The sequence below is a fragment of the Antedon mediterranea genome, chromosome 1 (genome assembly GCF_964355755.1).
Source record: "Antedon mediterranea chromosome 1, ecAntMedi1.1, whole genome shotgun sequence".
Taxonomy (NCBI): Eukaryota; Metazoa; Echinodermata; class Crinoidea; order Comatulida; family Antedonidae; genus Antedon; species Antedon mediterranea.
Genome location: NC_092670.1, coordinates 27,068,693 through 27,093,750, shown reverse-complemented (window position 1 = coordinate 27,093,750; position 25,058 = coordinate 27,068,693). Strand labels below are relative to the sequence as shown.

General features: G+C 33.8%; 3 protein-coding genes across 5 annotated transcripts in view; 1 reads left to right on the top strand and 2 right to left on the bottom strand.

Moving 5' to 3' along the window:
• LOC140063613 (partner of Y14 and mago-like) overlaps positions 1–10,440 on the top strand; it is a 63,615-nt gene extending 53,175 nt beyond the window's left edge. Inside the window, exon 4 of one of the 2 annotated variants that reach the window (XM_072110034.1) lies at positions 9,525–10,440. In XM_072110034.1, coding sequence (XP_071966135.1) covers positions 9,525–9,924 — 400 coding nt within the window. In that variant the 3' untranslated portion in view covers positions 9,925–10,440. The remainder of the gene's footprint in view (positions 1–9,524) is intronic. The other variant, XM_072110033.1, reaches the window with a different exon arrangement.
• On the bottom strand, positions 1,906–4,296 carry LOC140050546 (uncharacterized). The gene is given in 8 exon segments (XM_072095798.1): positions 1,906–1,944; positions 1,946–2,141; positions 2,143–2,553; positions 2,555–2,616; positions 2,670–2,805; positions 2,807–2,948; positions 2,951–3,191; positions 4,285–4,296. Coding segments are annotated over 8 exon segments (1,239 nt in total).
• A 2,914-nt stretch (positions 10,441–13,354) lies between the features above and the next one.
• LOC140063611 (homologous-pairing protein 2 homolog) overlaps positions 13,355–25,058 on the bottom strand; it is a 111,986-nt gene continuing 100,282 nt past the window's right edge. For both annotated transcript variants that reach the window (XM_072110032.1, XM_072110031.1), the window contains exon 8: positions 13,355–14,407. In XM_072110032.1, coding sequence (XP_071966133.1) covers positions 14,351–14,407 — 57 coding nt within the window. In that variant the 3' untranslated portion in view covers positions 13,355–14,350. The remainder of the gene's footprint in view (positions 14,408–25,058) is intronic.

The window sequence follows — 25,058 nt, the reverse complement described above, 5'->3', positions numbered from 1 at the left end:
ACGCCTATAATCATAAAAATGTAATAAAAGACCAAATTGTGCTTCAATAAATTTGTTATAATACATATACATAATACATTGTTGTAATTGGTCAATTTTGAACTTTGACCCCTTATATCTCTAAAACGCTTCCTATCCTGATCGATTACCTTCCATATTCGTAATCTACGGAAAATTCTAGTCTAGAAAAGTTGGATGGCAATTTGTCCCCTTTCGGCTTGTGATTCCCCCTCCTGCCACCGGACTAAAAGGCTGAAAAATTTTTTTTTTTCAATTTTTTTATTTTTAAAGAAAATGATAGCTGAAACAGTATTTATTTATATTACATAGCCTATGCAAGTGAAATCGGACATAAGTTGCATGTGTATGTAGATTTGTAGAAAGAGCAAAAACAAAAAGGCTGAAACATTTTTTTTTTACAATTTTGTTATTTTTAAAGAAAATGATAGCTGAAACAATATTTATTTATATTACATAGCCTATGTGTACGTGATTGGTTGAAACTGCATCACATGACTACCGCTGCGAGGATCGTAAATCGTATACATCCTCAAGTACGATGATGTTGACTGAGTAATTTTCGCGTAATTATCGTGTCCGTCATTAAACATATAAAATCCAGCAAATTCTCGAGTACGATGATATTGACTGTGTAATTTTCGTGTGGCAATATTTGTGCCGATAAATAAACAAAAGTCATCTACTGAGTCTTGAACTCGCGATGAAATTGTCTCTCCATCACAAGACAACGCTTCATGCGCTGCGCCACGGAACGGAGCGGGAAGAAATTAATCAACTAAACTATTTAAACTATGCATACATAGCACCCTCATTTGTTATTAGTCCTCCCTAGATGTGATGAAAGACCGTTTGTGATTGGTTAATACTCACAGTAGTAACCGGTACGCGCGCGACGCACTGAACATCCGGTGATTCGGCGCGGCTCGAAGAGGACGAATTATTATTTATTCAGCCTACCTGATAATATTATTATTATTAATGTAGGCTTATTGATGGAAATTCTTCTGTTATTATTTAAACGACCTAGGCTAGTATATTTGATTGCCAAGGAATCATTAATTAGTAATCTGTATATTATTCTTCGCAAGGTAAGGTGTCTAGGCAGCTTGTTTACATACAAAATACAAAAAGGAGGCCTAGCCTAGCTACCCGACGACCCAGCAGATATTCTACTTGTTGTTGATGTAATATAACAGATATCGCCTTTTATATCGCTAAAATATAAGATTTAACATCCCCTCGGGATGATATTATGTTCTCGGGGAATTATATATTCCCTCGAACATAATATCATTCCCTTGGGGATGTCAAATCTTATATTTCACCTCTAAGCAGGCAATATCTGTATAACCATTACAATTACATTGGTGTTTTTCAGTTTTTCTATTTTAACATTTTGTGAGGTATGTTGGTTAAAAAGATGGTGTAATTATGTATGATTTTCATAAAACCCATCATGTATTATGCTTAAATTAAAAGTGTTCCTTTGGGTTGATTTTAATGAAAATTTTGCATAATAATAGAACAATAGTTATTTAACGAAGGTGCGAAGTTTCATTGAAATAAAACAATTAGAATACCCTTTTGCTAAGGCGTAAAGGCCCTGTTTATTTTTTTGTATTTGTCATTTCCTGTTACTTAACTTGAAAAGCACTTTTCTCAAAACACTAATTGTAACAGCCAAAACTTTAGAAGTAGACATGGTATCAAGATATTTTTTTCAGCATTTTAAATCTTGGATTATGTAGTTTCAGTATTTGTGGAAATCTCAAATTTGTCTGGTTTCCCTTGCATGTGCCACATACGATCCCTTCATATTATCAGGAAAATTAAAAAATGACCATTGCAGTTACCACTGAAAGTACCACAATCACCGCTGCATAGTCATTTGGGATCTGGGTACAAATGAACTATTTTATATTAAAACATAAGATAGTAGTCCTCTTTACATGTGTCTGTTACCCAAGTCCCATATTTTTGAGAAATGTGTGACTAATTCAGGCTTATCTTCTTTAAGTTTCTGTTTGGCTGTTTGTGATCCTTTTAAGTACGTTTGTTCACTCTTACTTCCTTTAACGAGTTGTATTTGCGAACGTCCTGCTGGTGCTCCATTACAGCGATATATAAACATCAGATGCAGTTTCAAAGTTCTTTTCCAAAACTTCCTCGTCTATACCGTCATTGCTAAAATTTGACCCATGAATCGTTGATGGTATAAACATATTAGCTTGTGTTCTTGAAAGACATCCATTTATTTGTTCAACTCTGTTAAGGTAGCTTCCACCAGCATACCGAACTGTTACCAGTGTACAAAATTACTTCATTTTTAAATGCCATTCGCTCCATAAGAGTTGTACTCCTGCATACGATAGGCCTTCATCCGATGTTCCGTCGACACGAATACAGTCGATGGGCTTGTGCGTATCATCCTTAAACTCATTCATTTCACTCATCATGTAGAGGTTAGCCATGAGCTGTGTCGCATTTTTTGGGTACAAGTGATGAGCTTTGACAACTCCAAGAACTTTGGTTTGTATTTCCCGTTTCCATTACAAGGTGCATTGACGTTTGTAGAACTTATTTGTATTTGTTCCAGTGATTTGTAATAGCCGAAGCCTTCGGCTTACAGATCACTGATTTGTTCACATAGTCTGTGTGTGTGTAGTTAGTTCTGGTTTATTCTTTAATGAAATTGATTTGTATTGTTTGTGAGTATATGTTGTGTCCAGACGGTAACCGGGGACATCATCTCGGTTTAATATAAATTTATTGCTGCCATCCAAAATTACTCCAATGGCTATGGTTTAGGCAAACATTCCACCCTTTCCTGGCTCTTCTGGAGGTAATCTGTGCAGCACCTTTGTACAGTTTGGCAGATAGCCTACGTCGGTTATGACAGGCACACAATTGTACTACAGTGCCATATCTTGGTACTTTTCTTTTAGAAATTCCATTAACCGTTTATAAGTACCTTTCTTTCCTAGCTTTAAATTTCCATCGAGCGTGAACACACAAGTTCGTCGCCAGGCATCGGTGCCAACCAAATTATCATGAACAAATTCTTCCATGACTTTTCCAATATCCGAATACTTAATCATTGTCCGACTGACAGCCACGGGCAATTTTCTTTTCAACAATGACTCTTTGGCAACTTTTTTAGCTAAATTGCGCTCAGTATACGAGAAGAGATAGTTCCTTCACCTTTTGTGTTGCCTTTTCTGTTTTTTTTTGTAAGATGACATAGTCTTCTAGGTCGAAAATATTGACTAGAGAGATTAAATCTGAAATAATGAAACAGAAGAACATTTATAGGAAAAAAGTTGAACATAACTTCAGGTCTAATAATATGAAACAAGTTTGGCAGGGTATGAAACTTATGAGTGGTTACACAAACGGTGGTAATACACCCACCTCGATTCCGAATGTTACTGTGCAATATGTTAATGAGTTAAATGAATTTTATAACCGTTTTAATGTTCATGATTTTAAAAAAGAAAGAGAGGCTCTATTTAGCTTGTCGGGTGACTGAAGATGATCCCAAATTTAGTATAAGCATTTCTGATGTACATAACGAATTCATGAAACTCAATTCATCGAAGGCTGCTGGGCCGGATAGAATCCCACCACGAGTACTTAAGGTCTGCTCTCCTCACCTTGTATATTTACATTTATTTTCAATATGTGTCTTTCTTATCATGCGTTCCCGGATATTTGGAAACTTTCATGCATAATACCGGTACCTAAGAAACCTAAGATTAACAGCATGAATGATTTGAGACTCACGTCTGTCGCGATGAAAATATTGGAACGTATTATTTAAAAAATTATGCAACCTTATGCTGAAAAAGTGTTAGACCCGTTGCAATTTGCTTACTGATCACTCCGTAGTACCAGTGATGCGATTTATTTTAAATTACATAAATTGTATTCACATCTAGATAATGTAAAGAAAGGCCACTCGGCACGTATTATGTATTTTGATTTTCAATCTGCGTTTAATACCATACAACCCCATATCTTAGCAGACAAAATTTTGAATATGGAGTTTCCCCGTCCGATTGTTCGTTTAGTTTTAAATTTCATTTGTGATAGAAAACAATTTGTTAATATTAATGGTGTTAAGTCAGAAATCGTAACCTCTGACACCGGTGTTCCTCAGGGTACTGTCAACGCACCTAAATTATATTCCTTGTATACGGCGGATTACAGATCTTTAAATGATGAGCTTTGCCCCGTTGTTAAATTCACTGATGACACTAGTACTATTGGTCTCATAGTTTCAAACAATGATGAAAATTATCGTAGCGAAATACAAAGATTTGTTAAATTTTGTGACGATAATTATCTCCAAATAAATGCATCAAAAACAAAGGAGATGATCATTGATTTTAGGACTAAACATAAATTTAATTTTCAACCAATCACTATCAAAGGTAAAGAAATTGAAATTGTTGACCAGTACAAGTATCTAGGAATTGTTTTCAATGATAAACTGAGTTGGGGAGACCATATAGACTTCATCAGTAAAAAATTAAGTCCCAGAATGTATTGTATGAGAACTTTATATAAATTTAACTCCTGTGATTTGATGTTACTTTCGTTCTATAGATCCGTTATATGTAGTGTTTGGACGTATTGCCTCTCCTGTTGGGCTGGTATTGTTACCGGAGGGAATAAAGGACGCCTTGAAACTTTCATCCGTTGGGCTGGTAAAATGATTGGTCTGGAACTGCCTTCCTTTACCGATGTGCACCTAGAACACCTCCAGAAAGATTTCGAACGCATTGAGTCGGATGCCTCTCATCCTCTCCACAAAGTGATCATAGACCAACTTAATCCAAGTGGTAGATTGAGGCTCCTCAGTGTGAAAACAAATCGATTTGCTAAATCCTTTATTCCCTCCGGTATCATCCAGTACAACAGGAAGTCAAGAAGATAATTTTATATTGTAATTTTTTAGATGTTTTAAATGAATGGTTTTATGCTTTATTTGTTTTTATAGTGTTTTCTTTGTTATTATGACGAGCAATGAATTTCCTTTTTGAGGATCAATAAAAGTTATCTTATCTTATCTTATCTTGTCACTCTCCGATTTACTTTCTGTGAAACAAGTTCCTTCAGTTTTATGTTCTTGGTGTACTACTTTGTTCTGCTGAGGACTGCATTGATGCAAGCTCCCACAAGTCTTCTCGTATTTGTTGCTGTTGCTTAATTGATGCTTGTACTGTTTTCTTTCATCTAATGGTGCACGGGTAAGCCTGTTTTATTATCTTCTTCTACTAGTGGTGGTGGTATTACTGTTAGATCTATGTCATCTTCTGAAGCTTATTTCGCTGACGGTTGGTTGAACATCACTTATGTTGGTCGGAGTAAACGTCTATTTGGTTTGTTTGGCTGTTGATATTCCCATAGGACTTTTTGTTTAGTCTCTTCTTTAACTTTGCTGCACACCGTTCAATGCCAGCCTTCTCGCAGACAAGTCTTCTTAATTTTAATTTCAAATAAGGCTGCTGCTTGCTGCTCAAAATTGAGAGCTTGACCAAATTTGCTCAAACCGACCGCTTTGATTTTCCCTTTTTCCATATAATCAGCTTGCATTGTAATGCCGTTAATCTGTTCCTGTAAGACTTCTAATTGTTCTTTGCTGGTACGATCCTTCGAGTAGGTGTTCTTTTTGGACTTGCCCTTTCCACTTTCCTTGCCTGTTCTAAAAGAAAACCTTTTGCTAACGCGAATGCAGCCTCGTTGATCTTTTCTTGATATCTGTTTAACCTTTTTTTTGCCTTTACCAAATATCTTCAATTTGCATTGAATTTCGTCTTCGTAACTGGCGATACTGGGGCTTTATGGCTGACTTTATGTTTCCTGCCACAAATTGCAGAGTTGACTGGCGAGTGGTCTCTTGAAATGCAGTGCTAGGAGGTGGGTGGTCCAGGCTCGGCGATGGTGGTAAGAGGGAGACAAACCGAATTATCATTTTGTCTCAATCTGATGGAATGTGGTCCACGTTGTCTATGTAGTCGTCAAAGTCGTTGTCATATACACGTTCAATTATATGTAATTGTATAGATTGGCATAATTTTCTGCACTCATCCTCAAGCTCTTTAATTGTATTTCTACAAACGGGTTTCTTTAACATGTCTTTAACATTAATGATGATGGTTACTAGAACATGTGGAACAGCTATGTTAACGTTCTGTCGAAATTATTATTGTTTTTAGTAAACAAGGGTCGAAAGTGTGTGCCTAGTATGTACTAATAGGCAATTGATTAAAATAATGTGTAGGAATATATAACATATTGTACTATTTCATTGATTGCATTGTTCTTAAAGTTTCAATGTACCTAATACTTCTACATTTCCCTGATAAAAATCACTTTTGTGCCTGAAACTAGTCTAGGTTCTAGAGTCTAGACCCTGTTTCGAATTAATATTAGCAAAAGATAAATCATTTGGCACATATGGCGTATAATAATGATTTCCCGCATGATATGAAACAAATGAAGCGTGGTGGCGTTAGGCTACGACTTAAACGAATAGCCTACAAACCACCACTTCCATCTGTAATAATGTTTAACGCTCGTTCTGTCAAGAGGAAAACTTGATGAACTGAAGGTAAATACTTCTTCATTGCAATATTTTAGAGATGCATGTGTAATGACAACTGATGTTGACACTGAAAGTTTTAGCCATATTGACAGATTCACATGTATTACATGTACATTAGATGAAGCAACAGAGGCAATTTCAAGCTATATTGATTTCTGTGTCAAGGAGAGGCACGTCAAAGTGTACCCTAACAACAAACCCATGGCTTAATGAAAGGTTAAAGAAATTAATTAAAAGAAAGCATCGAGAATATGGATAGGAAGCAAATACAGAAAGAGTTAAAGATGGAATTGTTGCAATGCAAGAGAAAGTTTGGAAGAAAGATTGAAGACAAGTTCCGATCTGGTAATAGCAAAGAAGTATGGGACAGTATGAAGAAAATGACAGGTTATGGTAAAAAGTGTGCCACATGCAGTTACGAAAACTGCAGATGATGACAAAGAAATGGCCTGTGATCTTAATTCATTTTATTTACGTTTTGATGGTCAAGATTTTAATAACGATAGGTGTGTCAAATTGAAAATACAGTAGAACCTTCATTTTACGTACGGTGCGGGACCCCAAATACGTAGAGATCGTAGCTATAAAGGCTACCGTGTTTGCCTACTTTACTGTACAGCTTCCAGGTGGTCACTAGCTAGGCCTTTCCTACTAGACTATTCAGGCCAGGCTAGCAGGCCTAGCAAGATGTGAGGCCTAACTAGAAAAGTACAGTATATACAGCCTGTGCGTTTAAATAAAGTGTTATAAATAAAATATCAATGTTCTTGTATTTTCTATCAATAAAAACAGTCGCTGCTGTAGGGGGAATGCACGTGTGTAGCTTGTCTCACACACAGCAGAATTTTTCACACAGCCATGGCTTTGTTTGTTGTTGTTAAATTGCGCCCTCAATGTAAGAAAATGATGACGTCATCGGTTATTTTAAGCGTACATAGTGGCCAAATCTGGCATAATTATGCCGTCTGGCATAATTTTGACCCATCTGGCATTTATGCTAGGCATAATTTTAGGAAATCTGGCATAATCTGGCATAATTTGAAAAACGCAAACATACAACATATTCACCACGATTTAGCATATTATCTGGCATAATTGCGAAAAAATCTGGCATAATTTGTACACAATCTAGCATAATTTGGCTGAAAACCCGAAGAGCTTTTTTCATTTCGCTCGCTGGCCACACTGTAAGCGTACGTAAAATCACAGGAACGTAAAATCAGGGTACGTAAAATTCAGGTTCTACTGTAATATTAAAGAAAGTATATCGGGTAAAAGTAAATCTAAGAAAAGCAAAAGGCCCAGGTGGCGTCAGTGGTAAAGTAATTAAGGAATGTAATGTGCAATTATCCCATGTTTTTGCTATTTTATATAACTGGTCACTTAGATCATGGAGACTCCATGCTTAGATTACATGAGGTACCTACTATTTGGAAACGCTCACTGATTTTATTTTATTTATTTTATTTTATTTTATTTTATTCAATCAAAACCAACAGCGATAAATACCGCCACTAACAGGTTTGAAACATAAAACAATACAACATCAAAAACGGTTAACAATAAAATACAGATAAAATATATATATATATATATAAAACATAGATTGGCATGCCATAAACAATTTCAATTAAAACAGGTTATGCAGGCTGTTCAAGAAGTGAACACATAATCGTCCTCTTAAAATAACCAAGTCTATCATTAAAAATATCGATATGATACGTTCACTGGAAAAAAGTAGTAACCCTAAACGCTAAATGACTAGACCTAGCCTATGAAATTTCTTGAATAAATTGTTAAAAGTAAAATCCTTAATGATGTTGGTGATAAATTAGATTCTTATCAATTTGCATATCGTTCACATAGGTGTGTAGATGATGCCGCTACTACTAAGTACTTCAATAAATAACTTGCTTGCTCGACATCTCGATTGTGCTAATACTTATGCTAGGGTTTTATTTCTAGATTTTTTGTCCGCTTTTAATACTATACAACCACATATTGTAATGAAGAAAATGAATATTTTAGGTGTAAACCAGTCTATCATTTCATGGATCAATAATTTTTTAAAGGATAGGGAACAATTTGTCTGTTTTAATGAGTGTAAATCTGAAATCTGCACATGCAATACCGGAACACCCCACGGCTGTGTCCTTTCACCAATTTCTTTCTTTCTCTTTATATTATATACTAATGATGATTTTAACTGTAATATAGGTGACCAAGTTTAACAAAGTGTTTTACTGTAAAATCTGCAGATGATACCTGTCTTGTTGGTCTTGTAAAAGATGATTCTACTCAGTTATACTCTTAGTGTGCTGATAATTAATTGAAGTTGAATATCAAGAAAACAAAAGATTATTTATTGATTATAGGAAACTTGATAAAAAACACAGTGAGCTGATAATTATGAATGATAAGGTTAAGATTGTAAAACATCATAAATATATATAGGTACAATAATTGATCATAAACTTAACTGGAAAGAACATTCAACATATGTTTCCAATAGGTGCAAACAGAGGCTTCAAACCATGTACTTTGCTGTGTTTGACCATGAATAAATGAATGAATAATAATTATAATACTACTAACTATATTCCACTAAATCTATATATGAAAAAAATTATTTTATATTCAGCCTCTTATTTAATTAAATTATGATTGCAAATGTGGTTTTTCTCTGAATCCAAAAAAATACTGCTATCAGTAAAAATAATTAATTGATGCTTGGTTGAATAAGAACCATTGGTACAAATATTGTGTTGTGATTTACAACAAAAATTGCAATTTAGTTATCATTTATGGTACATTGCTGGTGTTTATTTGTAACTGTTGTTTCGGGGAATTGCTGGACATTAAATATTTATTTCAATATTTATTTTTGTTATAGATATGAAAGTGTTGGAACACAGTGGTTAAAAAGCAAACCAAGTTTCCCACCTGGTGTCTATAAGGAACCTGAAATAGAGAAAAATGAATCTTTATCAAAATCTGCAAAAAAAAATGAAAAAAGAAAACAAAAACGAAAAGAGAAGAAAGAAAGAGAAACTTGTGTAAAAGATGTAACAACTTGTCTAGATAGAACAAGTATAGAAGATAAGCCAAAAGATGGATCATTAAATTCAGAAAAAAGAGTAAAGAATGTGAAGAAAAAGTTAAGGCAAATTGAAGAGTTAAAGCAAAAGTTAGTGTCTGGTGAGATTAAGGAATTGTCAGAAGATCAGCAGAAAAAAATTGGCAGAGAATACACACTTACAGATGAACTTGAAACTCTTGAGACACTGCCATAGACTTGTACGTGTCTGGAACTCATTTTATGACAAAAGCACTATTTTTGGAATATTTTCCATTTTTGCATTGTTTTGTTTGGAGACCTTATGAATTATAATTGAACTCATAATTATTTCCATTTCTAAATTGGGATTTGGGATACTCTGAGAAAATGTTATTGTTAGGACTCATTTTGTCAATAACTGAAATATGACAGTATTAGATTTTAGAACTGATGTTCTAAAATGTTTTCCTCATGTTTTATAAATACCTGTACTTCTTTACTTTAAACCAGTGATTAATATATATGTGTGCAGCGTTTCGATTTGTTATTAACAAATACTCATCCAGCAATGACTTTGTTAGTGGTTGCTAGGAGTAGTTTTGCTAGTTGAAGAGCAGGTTTGCCAATTACAGTAAAAATAATGAGACATATTGCACATTGTGTCAAAACGTTTATTTAAATGAGAGGGGCCTTGTGGCGATTCCCCTCCTATATAGCACGTGGTTTCAGCAGCAACAGACTTCTCTCTGAGCGGCGTGCCAAAGACATTTTTGACATTCCATTCTCTAGGAAACCAACATGTGTACCTCTCTTGAACAGCGATGGCCAGGACAAGTTCAATAACTGGCGGTGAATAAAAGGTAACTGATATGCCGATCAAATAACATGCCGCAAAGAAAAAAAATTGCGAGAGAATTTTTATTTTAATTTTATTTTATTCAGTCAAAACCAACAGCGATAAATACCGCCACTAACAGGTTTGAAACATAAAACAATACAACATCAAAAACGGTTAACAATAAAATACAGATAAAATATATATATATATATATATATATAACATAGATCGGCATGCCATAAACAATTTCAATTAATCAAACAGGTTATAAAGAAGTGAACACATAATTGTCCTCTTAAAATAACCAAGTCTATCATTAAAAATATCGATATGATTGCTATTTAGATTATTAAATGTATAAGGTAGTCTATGAAAAAGTCCCCTTAGTTCTGAAGCGCGTGTGAAAAAGACTTACGTCCGACAATCGTAATACTAGGCCTAAAATTAAACTTTAGCTAATATGCTTAGCCCTAACCTAGAGGCCTATGCAGAAAATAAATAATCTTTAATAATTTTTATATTATAATAATTGGTGTAATATTTTTAATAATGATACACTATTCCTGTTTTAGTAGGCTGTAGGCTATAGGTATATTACGATTTTTATTTATTGTTGTCCATGTACATACTAATAAACCTGGCGCTAGTTTCCTTCGCTTGTATTTTTACTCCAAATTTGATTACTAGCTTTATCGTGTGAATACCACACTCATGAGTACTCTAATGAAAGAATCACATAAAAAGTAACAAATAAATCCTTAAATTACAGGCGTGTTTCTCGCACACTGTTCGCGAATTTCACGCATGTTCAATATTTTTGTTTCTACGATAATAGAGGACTAAAACTTAGTGGAATCTGTTAATTTTTCATGCATTTATTTGTGAAAAACACGTTTTATTTCAATATATTTGTTAATCTGTCAATAAAAATACTGTAATAATGTTACTGCTGATACTGTTCTGTTTTCAAAGAAAATCAACATCACTACCTAGCCTAGACCTAGGACATCCTACTAAGGATATTATGATGAATTTTTCTATTTTATTCTTTAAAAGGTTAACGAAACCGTGTACAGTATCAACAGTAACATTTTTCCTTACTGACATAATCTTCACCAAATAATGCGTTAAATATAAAGATTCCAGAGTTTTTAGCCCTCTAATTAATTTTGCTCTTTTGGCGTTTCATAGAAACCAAAATATTGAACACTGAGTGTGCGAAATTCGCGAACAGTAAAAAACGTCCGTAAAATCACCAATTTAACGGATTTATTCTTCATTAAAGTAGGCCTACTAATTCTAAGGTGTGGTATTCAGGATAAAGCATGGTTAACAAATTTCGAGTTAAAATACAAGGCAGGTGCAAAAGGGAACTAGCCTAGGCTACTTCAATTTCGGTGATTTCCTGCCTGGCAATTTTGAGAAATGATGCCTCGCATAAATTTGTGACTTGCCGCGCTTGCCTTGCATTTTGTTACTACCCTTGGTTAATTGATTACACTCCCTAATTTAAAATTAGGAGGGGAGAGATGTTGTCTAGCTATGGTGCCAGTAGGCAAGATGATACATTTGTTATCAGTACATGTTTCTTTGAGTCAGCCAATGCATTACTACTGTACTGGGGGTATATAACAATTTCATTATTAGTATTCTCTATATACAGTAGTCTAGGAGTTATTAGACAAAAAAAGGGCCAAGGTAGAAATAAATATGCTAAAGCTGAATTTTTCACGATAGGTCCCTAATGTTGTCTGGAACAACATACTAAAAGTCCCCGGGTTTCCCCGTTGTGCTTCAACCAGATTAGGCCATTTTTCAAAATGGCGGCCACCTTTTAACATTATTTACCATATTTTGACAACCAGTAGGTGCAAGTAAACAATTTTGGTGTCAAAATACTCAGAAGACCAATATTTATATTCACTGTAATGGAGAAGTTTTTAAAAAAATGACCGGAAATGCCTGTTTTGACCTTTGACCATAAATTTGGATTATCTAAATATCTCATCAACGACTGGCCGTAGAGACTTCAAAATTGTCCCAAATTATTCAGAATGCCCAACTTTCTATTCATAAGAAAAATGCTAAATTCCCTTAGAAACCTTTTATTTTGACCTTTGAACTATTGACCTAAGCATATTTTAATTTTATAGACATCTTAGTGATCACTAGGAATACATAAGCAAAATTGGTGTCAAAATACTCATCTAATCACCTTGAACTATCGCAACAAACGAAAGATTAGTGACGTAAGAGGTGGCTTCAACTCATTTTTCCTGGTTCAGACCTATGGAGTTGGAGGGTTTCTTTTGTGTGAGTTGCGAGTAGAAAAATGCGAGTTGCGAGTCGGAAAATGCGAGTTGCGAGTCTGAAAGTGCGAGTTGCGGGTCGGAAAGTGCGAGTTGCGAGTCGGAAAGTGCGAGTTGCGAGTCGGAAAGTGCAAGTTGCGAGTCAGAAAATGCGAGTGGGAAAATGCGAGTTGCGAGTCGGAAAATGCGAGTTGCGGGTCGGAAAATGCAAAAACTTGTTCACTAAAAATCATTTTTCAAGGAGGTCGTATCATTAAAAAACCATTATATACTATACAGGTACACCCAAAAAATAGATACAGGAACCAAACAATTAGTAATTAAATTACAATTTAAATTTAGTTTTTAATGATTTATTAAGGGTATTATTAGAGTGTTTTTTTCATATATGACCAGTTTAAGCACGTGTTTAACAATTACTGACTAGTGATTGTTTTATTTAACAATAACATGGATGTTTAAGAATTGTTGAAATGAACTTATTTTGTATTTCAACACAAAAAAATAATGTTTATATTTTGAAATAATATAATTGTAAATATAGTAGATTAAAGTTATTATTTAAACTTTTTGCCTTGTTAAATGAGAAAATAATAATAGATTGGTAAGAAAAACTCACATTAATTGTACAGTTAGTATTGTTTACAGTATTTAGTCAAGAAGGCAAGATGGTTAATGATGATTATAAACAGGCATGATTTAAAAAGCAGATCCCATAAATAGGGCAAGGAAACACATACCATACCTACAGATAATGGTCAAATTTTCAAAGCTATATAATTTTGTTACAATAATAGTCAATTATTTATGTTTATAATCATTTTTTTTTAACTTTTATTTCAGACAAATTGTCCATAGACATATAAATACAAAAGAGAAGATATACACAGTATTATGTGTAACAGCCAACTCGCATTTTTCGACTCGTAACTCGCATTTTCTGACTCGCAACTTGCATTGAATTAACACTAATGGAGTTGTACGCCATGTACAATATAAAAGCATAACTCCGTAGGTCTGTACAGGCCCTAAATATACATTTCCTTTGATATTCTGTACATATTTTAATTTGTTTATTTTCAACACCTTTTTTCACCAGAGTTACTAGTCAAAATTCGTTCCTACTGTACTGTTTTAAATTTGAAAAAAATCAATTTCATGTAGTTTTTCCAAGTAGACTACAGTATAGATTTCAGAACATTACTCTTTTAAATCAATAATTAAACTACTCCAATAGCGAAATCTCTTAGATCACTTGGGGCTGTGATGTCATGATGATGTTACTCTTGATCCTGAGTCATGGTTGCAGTTGTGATTTATTTACTTTGACAATCAGGTAACATGGTCCAGAGCTCAATCATAGCCATTTTATAATCATTATACATTCCATGTCAAAAATCCAATCCAAATCTTTAAAAGAGATGACATTTACTTTACCAACATCACATGTACAGTAGTGCCACAAACTGAATCTGTAGTAGTACAGTAGGCAGAGTATCTTACAGAATATTGTATTATCGTGGAGGTAACTGAACATTGCATTCTTCATCTGTTTCTATACCAATCTCCTCCTGAATAATTAAAGAAATTAACAATTTATTACAAATTAAAACAATTTATTGCATTAACTGACATATTGAATAGTGCCTATACATTTTAAAGATTAGTTTATCGTCAAAAAATACTTTCTATCCTTCTTATTGCCCATCAAATGATAATTCAAAAAAAGGAAAGCAAATTTTGAAAAAAAGCAATCACCAACTTCGGAATAATCAAACACAATCATTCATTCATTCATTCAGGCATATTGCCTGACTTCATTAACATTGGCCTAGTTTGGTATGATATTAGTCCAGGAGTATTAGACTTTGAGGTAGAAATAAATATGCTAAAGCTTAATTTTTCAGGATAGGTCCCTAATGTTGTCTGAAACAACATACTAAAAGTCCCCGGGTTTCCCCGTTGTGCTTCAACCCGATTGGGCCATTTTTCAAAATGGCGGCCATCTTAAAATTATTTACCATATGCTGACAACCAGTAGGTGTAAGTAAACAATCTTGGTGTCAAAATACTCAGAAGACCCATATTTATATTCATTATAATGGAAAAGTTTTTAAAAAAATGACCGGAAATGCATGTTTTGAACTTTGACCCTAAATTTGGATTATCTCAATATCTCATCAATGACTGGCCGTAGAGACTTCAAAGTTGTCCCAAATTATTCAGAATGCCCAACTTTCTATTCACTTTAATGAAAGAAAAATACCAAATTCCTTTAGAAACCTTCTATTTTGACCTTTGAACTATTGACCTAGACATATTTTAATTTTATAGACATCTTGGTGATCGATAGGAGTACACAAGCGAAATTGCTGTCAAAATACTCAGAAGACCCATATTTATATTCATTATAATGGAAAAGTTTTTAAAAAAATGACCGGAAATGCATGTTTTGAACTTTGACCCTAAATTTGGATTATCTCAATATCTCAACAACTGGCCGTATAGAGACTTCAAAGTTGTCCCAAATTATTCGGAATGCCCAACTTTCTATTCACTTTAATGAAAGAAAAAAACCAAATTCCTTTAGAAACCTTCTATTTTGACCTTTGAACCCTTGATCTGGTCATATTTTATACCAAAATTGTATAGAAATCTTGGTGATCGATAGGAATACATAAGGGAATTTGGTGTCAAAATACTCCAAAACACCCATGTTTCTGTTTACTCTTATAGAAATAATTTACTAAATGCGATTGAAAGTGTTTTGACCTTTGACCTTAATCATTACATTTTAATGAGAATTAGTCTTATTTCGTGCCTAGCTTACCTGTATAAACCGACAATAGCCCGTGCTCTCCAGAGGGAGGGCTTAGATGCAAAAAGTTAAATTTAAGTTGACATAAAGACAGACAGAATCTAACAATATGGCCGTTGCCATGAGAGGTAAAATTCATTCCAAATTGCTCCGATGCTAAACAGACAAACCAAGCCCCAATTTTAAACTATATATATATATGATACATTTTACTATCTGTTTGGGCTTTAGCCTGTTTTCACTTCTTTTATTCATTAGTAACCAAACAAATTTTATTATTTATTTATTCTTGAAATATTAAGGTTAGAAATTAGTCCTCCAAAAAATGCCACGCCCTTTTCTATATGGCTAATGTCCATGTTTAAACATTGGAGCTATACCAATTCTGAAATGTTTCCTCTTCGGCAGTGCCATTTAATATATAGCAGAGACCACTACTGGTTGATTTGACACACACTTATTGGTAAAATTTGTTACACACTTATTGGTAAAATTTGTTTTTTTTTTTCAATTGAGCTGCACTATTACATTTCTTTGTGTATATAGGTCTGGAGTACATAATTCATCTTATAACATTTTTTAAATTGTCTAAAACTGCACACTGTACATAGTCACCCACCCAACCATTTATCAAGGTCTCAGTCCAAGTCTCATTTTAGGCTCTAGTCATACCTCCGATTCTTATCTGATATGATGCAATTTAATTTTAAAAGAATTATTGCATTTATCTTTAAGATGTGAACATTTTTCTCTGTATTTTTTCTAATCAAAATTCTCAAACAATCGAAAATACTTCAGGACTATAATTATGATGGTTAATAAAATAAGGGCATGAAAATCTGTTGAAGACCATAACAACTTTACAATGACAATTTCTTTATAATCCATCTTGATAGATTTGTAAGAGTTTCATATTGTATTTTATTATTTAGGTGATTTGTCAAATGACACATTGTGACCCTTTGATACCTGAAATTATGGCCTCATATCTATATTGATGAATATTATTATTCGTCCATCGGACATTTTTTCTAGGCTGTTTCAGATAAATTTGACATCTCATGGCATGATGAATGGTATGATATGTCCATCATGCTATTTGGGACTTAAATTATTAAATTATAATGTAGTGATTAAAGTCAAAGGTTTTGGAATATTTTGACAACAAATTCGCTTATGTATTCCTATCGATCACCAAGATTTCTATATAATTATGATATAAAATATTGTATTGGCCAGATCAATAGTTCAAATGGCAAAATAGGTGGTTTCTAAAGGCTTTTAGTATTTTTCTTTAACTACAGTGAATAGAGAGTTGGGCACACTGCTTAATTTAGGACAATTTTGAAGTCTCTACGGCCAGCAGTTGATGCGGTATTGATATAACCCAAATTTAGGATCAAAGTTATAAATTTTGAAACCAATTTCGTATCCTATCGATCACCAAGATGTCTATAAAAATAAATATGCCTACGTCAATAGTTCAAAGGTCAAAATAGAAGGTTTCTAAAGGTTTTTGGTATTTTTCTTTCATTAAAGTAAATAGAAAGTTGGGAATTCCGAATAATTTGGGAAAACTTTGAAGTCTCTACGGCCAGTCGTTGATGAGATATTGAGATAATCCAAATTTAGGGTCAAAGTTCAAAACATGCATTTCCTGTCATTTTTTAAACAACTTTTCCATTATAATGAATATAAATATGGGTCTTCTGAGTATTTGGACACCAATTTCGCTTATGTATTCCTATCGATCACCAAGATGTCTATAAAATTAAAATATGCTTCTAGGTCAATAGTTCAAAGGTCAGAATAGAAGGTTTCTAAAAGAATTTAGTATTTTTCTTTCATTAGAGTGAATAGAAAGTTGGGCAATCTGAATAATTTGGGACAATTTTGAACTCTCTACGGCCAGTCGTTGATGAGATATTGAGATAATCCAAATTTATGGTCAAAGGTCAAAACAGGCATTTCCAGTCGTTTTTTTAAAAACTTCTCCATTACAGTGAATATAAATATTGGTCTTCTGAGTATTTTGACACCAAAATTGTTTACTTACACCTACTGGTTGTCAAAATATGGTAAATAATGTTAAGATGGCCGCCATTTTGAAAAATGGCCCAATCAGGTTGAAGCACAACAGGGAAACCCGGGGACTTTTAGTATGTTGTTCCAGACAACATTGGGGACCTATCCTGAAAAATTCAGCTTTAGCATATTTATTTCTACCTTTGGCCCTTTTTTTGTCTAATACTCCTGGACTATATAAGAAATCCTATATTTTATACTCATCAACTTCCAGATTTCAAAATTTGTGGAAAGAAAGAAGAATAAGATAGAACTAGATTTGAACTCGTCACTTTGATGAGTTTGGGTTATCCGCGCCAACGCAACATGCACATACGTTAAACTATATGAACGTCGAAAATTATTATGCCATCCTATGACATGAATTAAATATGTTTACAGTGCTGAATTGTACCTATTTTGTGTCATACAGCATATTACAGTATTTACAGTACACACTGTTTATGTTATATACAGTTAGATGAAATTACGAGACTCATCTTTTAAATCCATTTATTAACATGATGACATCATCTAATTGACATACAGTATAAAGATAACTGTTTTAGAAGATAATTTATCTAAATAATTACATTAAAAGAAAAGACATTGAAAGAAAATTGATTTAGCAAGAACATATTAAAATCTAGGAGAAAATGGGGAACGCAGCATTGGTGCGATGCGCTCTATTAAATGAAATGGGATTAATTAGTACAAAAGAGAAAAAAAATCTATTTAAAAAATTTGAGTGGCAATATGAGGCCTGGCATCACTAAAGCGGCGCAGAGTCGCAACCCGAACTTTGAGATATTTTGCCTTGAAGTTCAGAATGTGAAAAACGGCCTAACCTAAACATTTTAAAATTTCAATAAAAAACGATACTACAAACACTTATCTGTAACCCAGGTTTGTTTCCGCAACTTTTATAATTAATCTTAACGAATAAATATAGCGCAAACGTAACTCAAATACAAAAACATCAGAACATAAATTTAAATGGAACAAAACACAGTTTATTCGACCAAACTAGAATAAAATAAAAATAAAACAAAAGAGAACGGAAAGTATGACTTTATCTAAGGCGCCGATAAGGTTATTCAAGATAAGGTAGCTACCGCTTCCAACGGCGACCTTGACCTCCGTCTTGCATTTTTCGCCTTACGGTAGATGAATACAGTTGATTTATATAGCAGTCTAAACAGATAATTTCCGTGTCCGAGAACCAGTGGTTCTTCGGTAGCCTATACAAAGAGCCAAAATACAGTATAATAATACAGTATACTGTCTAAAATAGTTTAACATTGAATGTACCTTACAATAGTCATAAACGACTTGATAATAGCAATCGTTGTTTCAAAAATAACATAATGAAAAGGAAAATGAAAACATTGTCTTAAAGAACAATAAATAAGTAAAAGAGGAAAATAACAATTTGCTGATCTATACAATGCCTATATCATATAATAGGTCTATCTTGAGCCTGCTTACCCTAACAGTAACAGATCAATCATGGAAACATTCCATTTATAAAAATAGGTTTAAACATAATTAATAATAATGTCACGTTAAGTTATATACTATACTGTAATGACTTCCATTAAAACAGCATTAACTGTAAATAATAACAACAGTAATATACTTATACAATAATGAATTTTAAATATAGAACAAAGTAAATTGGTGTTCAAACACTCACCTATACAAAGAGCCAATATTCAAAATAAAACGAACAGTCTCCAATATGTACAATACAGTCGATCAAATATAGTTTTTTTAGTGCAATATGCCAAACTAGCACAAACTTCCAACCAACGCGAACTTAAAACTTAGTTCGGTAATGTAAACTATACTGTAGTACAGTAAAACGTAAGTTAGCTTTAAATAAGTCATATATTTTAATTTGTAACACTTGGAAATGACCAGCACTTCAGATGGCATAATCAGGAAAAGAGAATGAAACATGGGAACATACCCTAATATTGGCCCAGTCACCTGACCAAGGCTAATCCCATTGGTCAATCCATGTTGCTGGGGAAAAAAGCAAAGGGTTAACTGGCCCTTATTGGTCAGTGTCTATAGAAAAAACAGAAAGCTCTCATGCATTACCACATAGTTTATGACATAATGACATAAACAGCAAAGGAAGTTCTAACCAAAAGATAAACAACTAAGGTCGTGTTCGTACGGTGGTTAAAATAAGCGCTTAATTTCACCCATGCCTCGGGTTATAAATTGAGCGTTGTTTGTACTTGAAATATTTAACCGCTTAAATGCTTAATCGACGAATCACAAACCGGAAATTACGTTTTAAGGTCAGTTGTCTTTACAACAAACGACCCCATTTTCGCACGCTAGTTTTGTGTTGTATATTTTTTACTCGCGATCTTTCTTTACAATAACAATTACTTGCTACCTTTTACACTGCTTATCATCCTTGCGACAAACCTTATGCCTCTTAACGCCGATAATCCTGCCGAAATATGCCTTCTCCTGATGACCATTATTTTACTCATTGACAAAGAATTTGAGCCCAATGTTACACGACGGAAACACCACCGACCAGCTAGGCCTACTAAGCGGGGTGTATTCCTAAGCGGTCTACACCAACAAGGACAGCACCAGCTGACGATCGCTCTCGAAGCGTGTATGGAAGAGCTTCGTAGGAGAAATGACGGGCCTAGGCAGCGAACGTTTGTCAAAATTTGACACATTGCCTCTATCGGAGATTTATTATCCTCGAAGGCCGAGTATAATTGGATTATCGCTGAAATAACCTGCAAATTTGGTGAACATTTTGCCTCGAATTTTTTGTAGCCTGAGGCAAAAGTTAATTGGATCACGCGAACGGAAATCGGGAATAAGCTGGTATTTTCAACCCCTACGAACAGGCCCTAATTAAAACTTGGGCTCAACAACAAAGAAAGGATTAAAAGATTAAAAATCTAATAAGGAAAACATGGTAAACCATGGCAGGGTTACATATCTTTAACATATCAAACTCTTGTTCATAAAAAAATTATGTGTATTTTGCAATTATTTAAGTCGTTTCCATTGAAAATCATTAGGAAATTGTATTTTTGTTCACTAAAAAATCAACTTTCTTTACGGCGCTTTTGTAAACAAACCACTAACCCGATCACTCTTCATATAATAAACCAATTTTAATAAACAACGGCTCATTTCAAAGCTTATTAAATATAGATTACGAATATATAAAAATGTTAAAAATTATTATTTCCGACACTACGCCGATTTTGTGATGCCATGCCTCATATGGTGACGTCAAAACAACCGGTAGGTACAATTAATTTTACAAGAATTGATATCTACAACTCATCAGCTTCCATAATAAATTATGGGGAGCTATAATAACTGAATAAAAATAGATATTTCCAAATACAAATTGGCATTATATTACCTATTCTTTCACACGATTTCTAAAGATTAACGTGCACATGCATCATTAATTTGCAATAAAAGTTCATAAAAGAATTAAATATACTACAGAACGTATGAAAAACAAAAATCAATTGCAAAAAAACATTTTTCTACGCTTTGTACGAACTGTGCACACAAGTGCGTGCGCAAAACGCAAACAAATAGAAAATTTGTAAATGCTAAAAATGACCTGAAATGTACGCAAAATTGATTAGAAATAACTCGCATAATTTTTTGCGTAGCACGCCATTTTTATCATGTCAAAAGTTGCTCCATATTATGAAATACACTTTCGTAAAGTTTCACTGAAAAATATTTGTTTTAAAAGAATTTATGAGCAACCATAAATTTCATAAAATCGTGCGTAACTTGCGCTGCGTGACTCTAATATCATATAACAAAGTTTCTTGCACATCTACAGCTACAGGTCAATTTTATGAGTTAAACAATCTGCCACGAAAGGAGTCTCAGGAAATTTTTGAAAAAATAGATGCTTGCACACTCTTTAATAGGCTAGAGCAACTGTTTCCATCACATTTAATAACAAATGTTACATAATGTAAATTTAATTAAATCCTTCCTAAATACTGTACGTATCTTTTTCGACGAACTAATAATAAACTTTGATCGAAAAACACTTAAAACAAAATGAACATTTGGTAAATGTGGTACTCCGAAAATGCCTCGATAGTGCATGTGTTAGTGTACTGTGTTTTAATGATCTATTAACCTCAGATATATACCCTACAGCCGGGTGAATAACTCAATGTAATTTAGTATACAATGATTGTAGTAATCGCCGTGTCTATAACACAAATCAATAAAACGCCAAATACGCCATACACTTTTTTTCGGCCGTGTACATACAAGACATTTCATGTTTATTCTATGCCTATGAAATAATAAAAGAATACCATATTTCTAGTTTATTTTTATCGTTTATACTGCATACCATTATTATATAAAAAACCTTCATATGCGAGAAAAAAGTTCACGATATTGTAATATAACGATATACTGTTATATTTAAGAAATTGACCTTTGTATCAGAATTCAAATAGGTTCACAAACTTGACCCAGAAAGTCCAGAGGAGAGTTTGTCCAGATGTTTTAATGACCATTTAGTTTATAATAGAATCCCTAAAGAATAACTTTGGGACTGTTCCCATCGTAAAACAATTAGATATTGACAGTTTTTAGCAGAGATTCGACAGGGCCAATTCATCATTGTAACCTCCCCAGATAAGATCAATCATTCCCACTTAAACACCCCTGGACCAACTTAGGACCAATCAGTAACCTCTAAGATTACATAGTGACATATGTAAATGAACCGAGGGCCAATATACTCCCAAGTTTCAGAAGAGCCCAGACACACCTTACAGCCACTTCACGGAGCACACACCTTACAGCCACTTCACGGAGCACACACCTCGCAGCCACTTCTTCAGAAGCAGACCTACACACTTCACACCTCACCGACAGCATCATTGATCCTCCGTTCCTTATCTATACTTATAGTTGTATATTGTACTGAAGTATTATACTGAATAAACAATATATGTGTTACGACAGTCAAGCGAGTAAGAGTCTTCATTAGTACCTCAACAACGCAACATTATATTACAATATTACACTCCACTCTGTACAGGGGTGTAAATATACCACGCTAACGCTTGCACACACACGGACCAGGGCGGTAATTAACGTTAACTGAAAATGGGGAATTTTTGGAGAGTGATGACGTTCGCATTCACACGAGGAGCGAGCTAGACAAACGTGACGCTGGTAGTTAGGATTGCGTGTGTTTTGTAAATAAACTCAGTTGTGGGTATTTTCATAAGATTTTAAATCGCGTTTTCTTTTTAAACTCTTAAATTCATAAATAGTAATTAAACTCTTAACTCTTTCACTATGTAGGCCTATTACACAACTACAGTATAATATGTTAACCCTAGCTCTAGGCTAGCCTACTCTTCTCTTCTTAATTAAAAGAGTTAGGTGCGTCGAATACACGCCTAGCGACGGTCGCGGTGGTTGGCTGCATCTTTTTTTTTTTTTTGAGAATTAAGTGGGGTGCCCCACCCCCCCCCTAGATCCGCCACTGAGCAAGTGCAGATAACCAAAAAAAAAAGATCCTGACAATAACAAGGAGTTATCCGCCACGTGCGGATAACCAATATTAATATAATAACATACAGTCACAATTTACATCAGTGGCACTCAATGTATGAAAGGTGCGTCAAAACAACAAGATATTAAACATGATAAATCACAATATAAACAAACTATTACAATGACAAACTCCGACATCCCAACTTGTTTTATGAAACCAGAGGGTGCTATGAAAAACCTAAATTGCGTGCCAAAAATGCGGTTGAAAATTCCACTAACATACATAATGTATATTACATATACCTAATATTAATATTAGAACTAGTCGTATTCACCAATCACACATTTTTTTTTCAATTCAATTTTATTTTGATAAGATACATCATTGTGAAATAACATGACAGTTTTTTTTCTTATTTCTAAGTAAAGTAGAATGCACTTACTCACTGCTGGAGAAACATAAATAAGCCCAAAGGGCTTTAAGGCTATTTCCACCAGAAAAAAATAATTCAAAAAGTATATATAATAAATGTTTCAAAAGTAGTCAATAAATAAATTAAAAATAAAATAAGAATAAATTAATAAATATAATAACAAGAATAAAGAAAAATTAAAAAAATTAAGCTATACATACACAAGTACAACAAGACACAGGACAAAAACACGTGACAAAACGAGGACAGAAGGGACAAAGATGCTGGACAAGAGATAAAAAAACTGGGTTAGAGGAGAACGACTGAATTCTTAGAGGAGATCGATTGAATACTTTGATACCAACGATGATTTGTAGCTAAACTTGAAGGATTCGAAAGAGCAGTTAGTTAGAGAGGTCTGAAAAGAGTTCCATCAAATGGGGCCAGTGGATTTAATTGAGTTTCTTGCTGTGGAATGGTTATTGATAGGGATATATTTGTTAGAGTTGCGGGTGTTATAATTGTGAACTTCGTTGTTTTTTGTAAAGAATCGGTTAAATGAAGTGCAGTATATGGAGAGCCATCTCGATAGTGCTTTGCACTCATGGCAATCCTCAGGGTGCTGCACCGCTGTCTTGTTGTCATGTATTTTTGTGCCTGAAAATTGAATAAAATAAAAATAAAATAAACTAAATGTGATAGGAAGTTTCTGATTACTAAATTTGTGCATGAAAAAAGCCGTATGTCGAAGATGTTAAGAGTTTTTACTTTGTAGAAAAGGGGTTTGGAATGAGTGAGGTGTTGGGAATGGGTACAGATGCGGATCGCCTTTTTTTGTAATTTAAAAAGTTTGTCATGTCTTGTTGTTTCTGGTATAGTCCATCGACAAACAGTTTGGTGTTTGGAATGTGTGACAGCCCAAGGAATGTTGCAATAATTAAGATGTGGCAGGATAAGGGTATTATAAAGGGAAAGTAAGATGTTTTGTGGGAAAGTGAATTTGAGTTTGTTTATTATACCTATAGATCGAGAGATTATGTTGGAGATTGTAGTAATGCGACGCTTCCAGTTCAGTTTGTCGTCAATTGTCACTCCAAGGAATTGAGTATGATCAACTTGTTTAATTAAAACATCTATGAAGATTTCCATGTGGTTTTATTTAGATTTGTTACAATTTGAGAAGTGAATAAAGTTAGTTTCATCAATATTTAATGAGAGTTTGTTAGTTTTGAACCAGTTTGAGACGTGGTGAATTTTGGAATTAAAAGTTGAAATTAATTTATTAAGGTCGGGATGAGAGAGGAAAATATTGGAATTGTCGGCAAAAAGAACATAAGAAAATGAATTTGAGGCTTGTTGGATATCATTGATGTA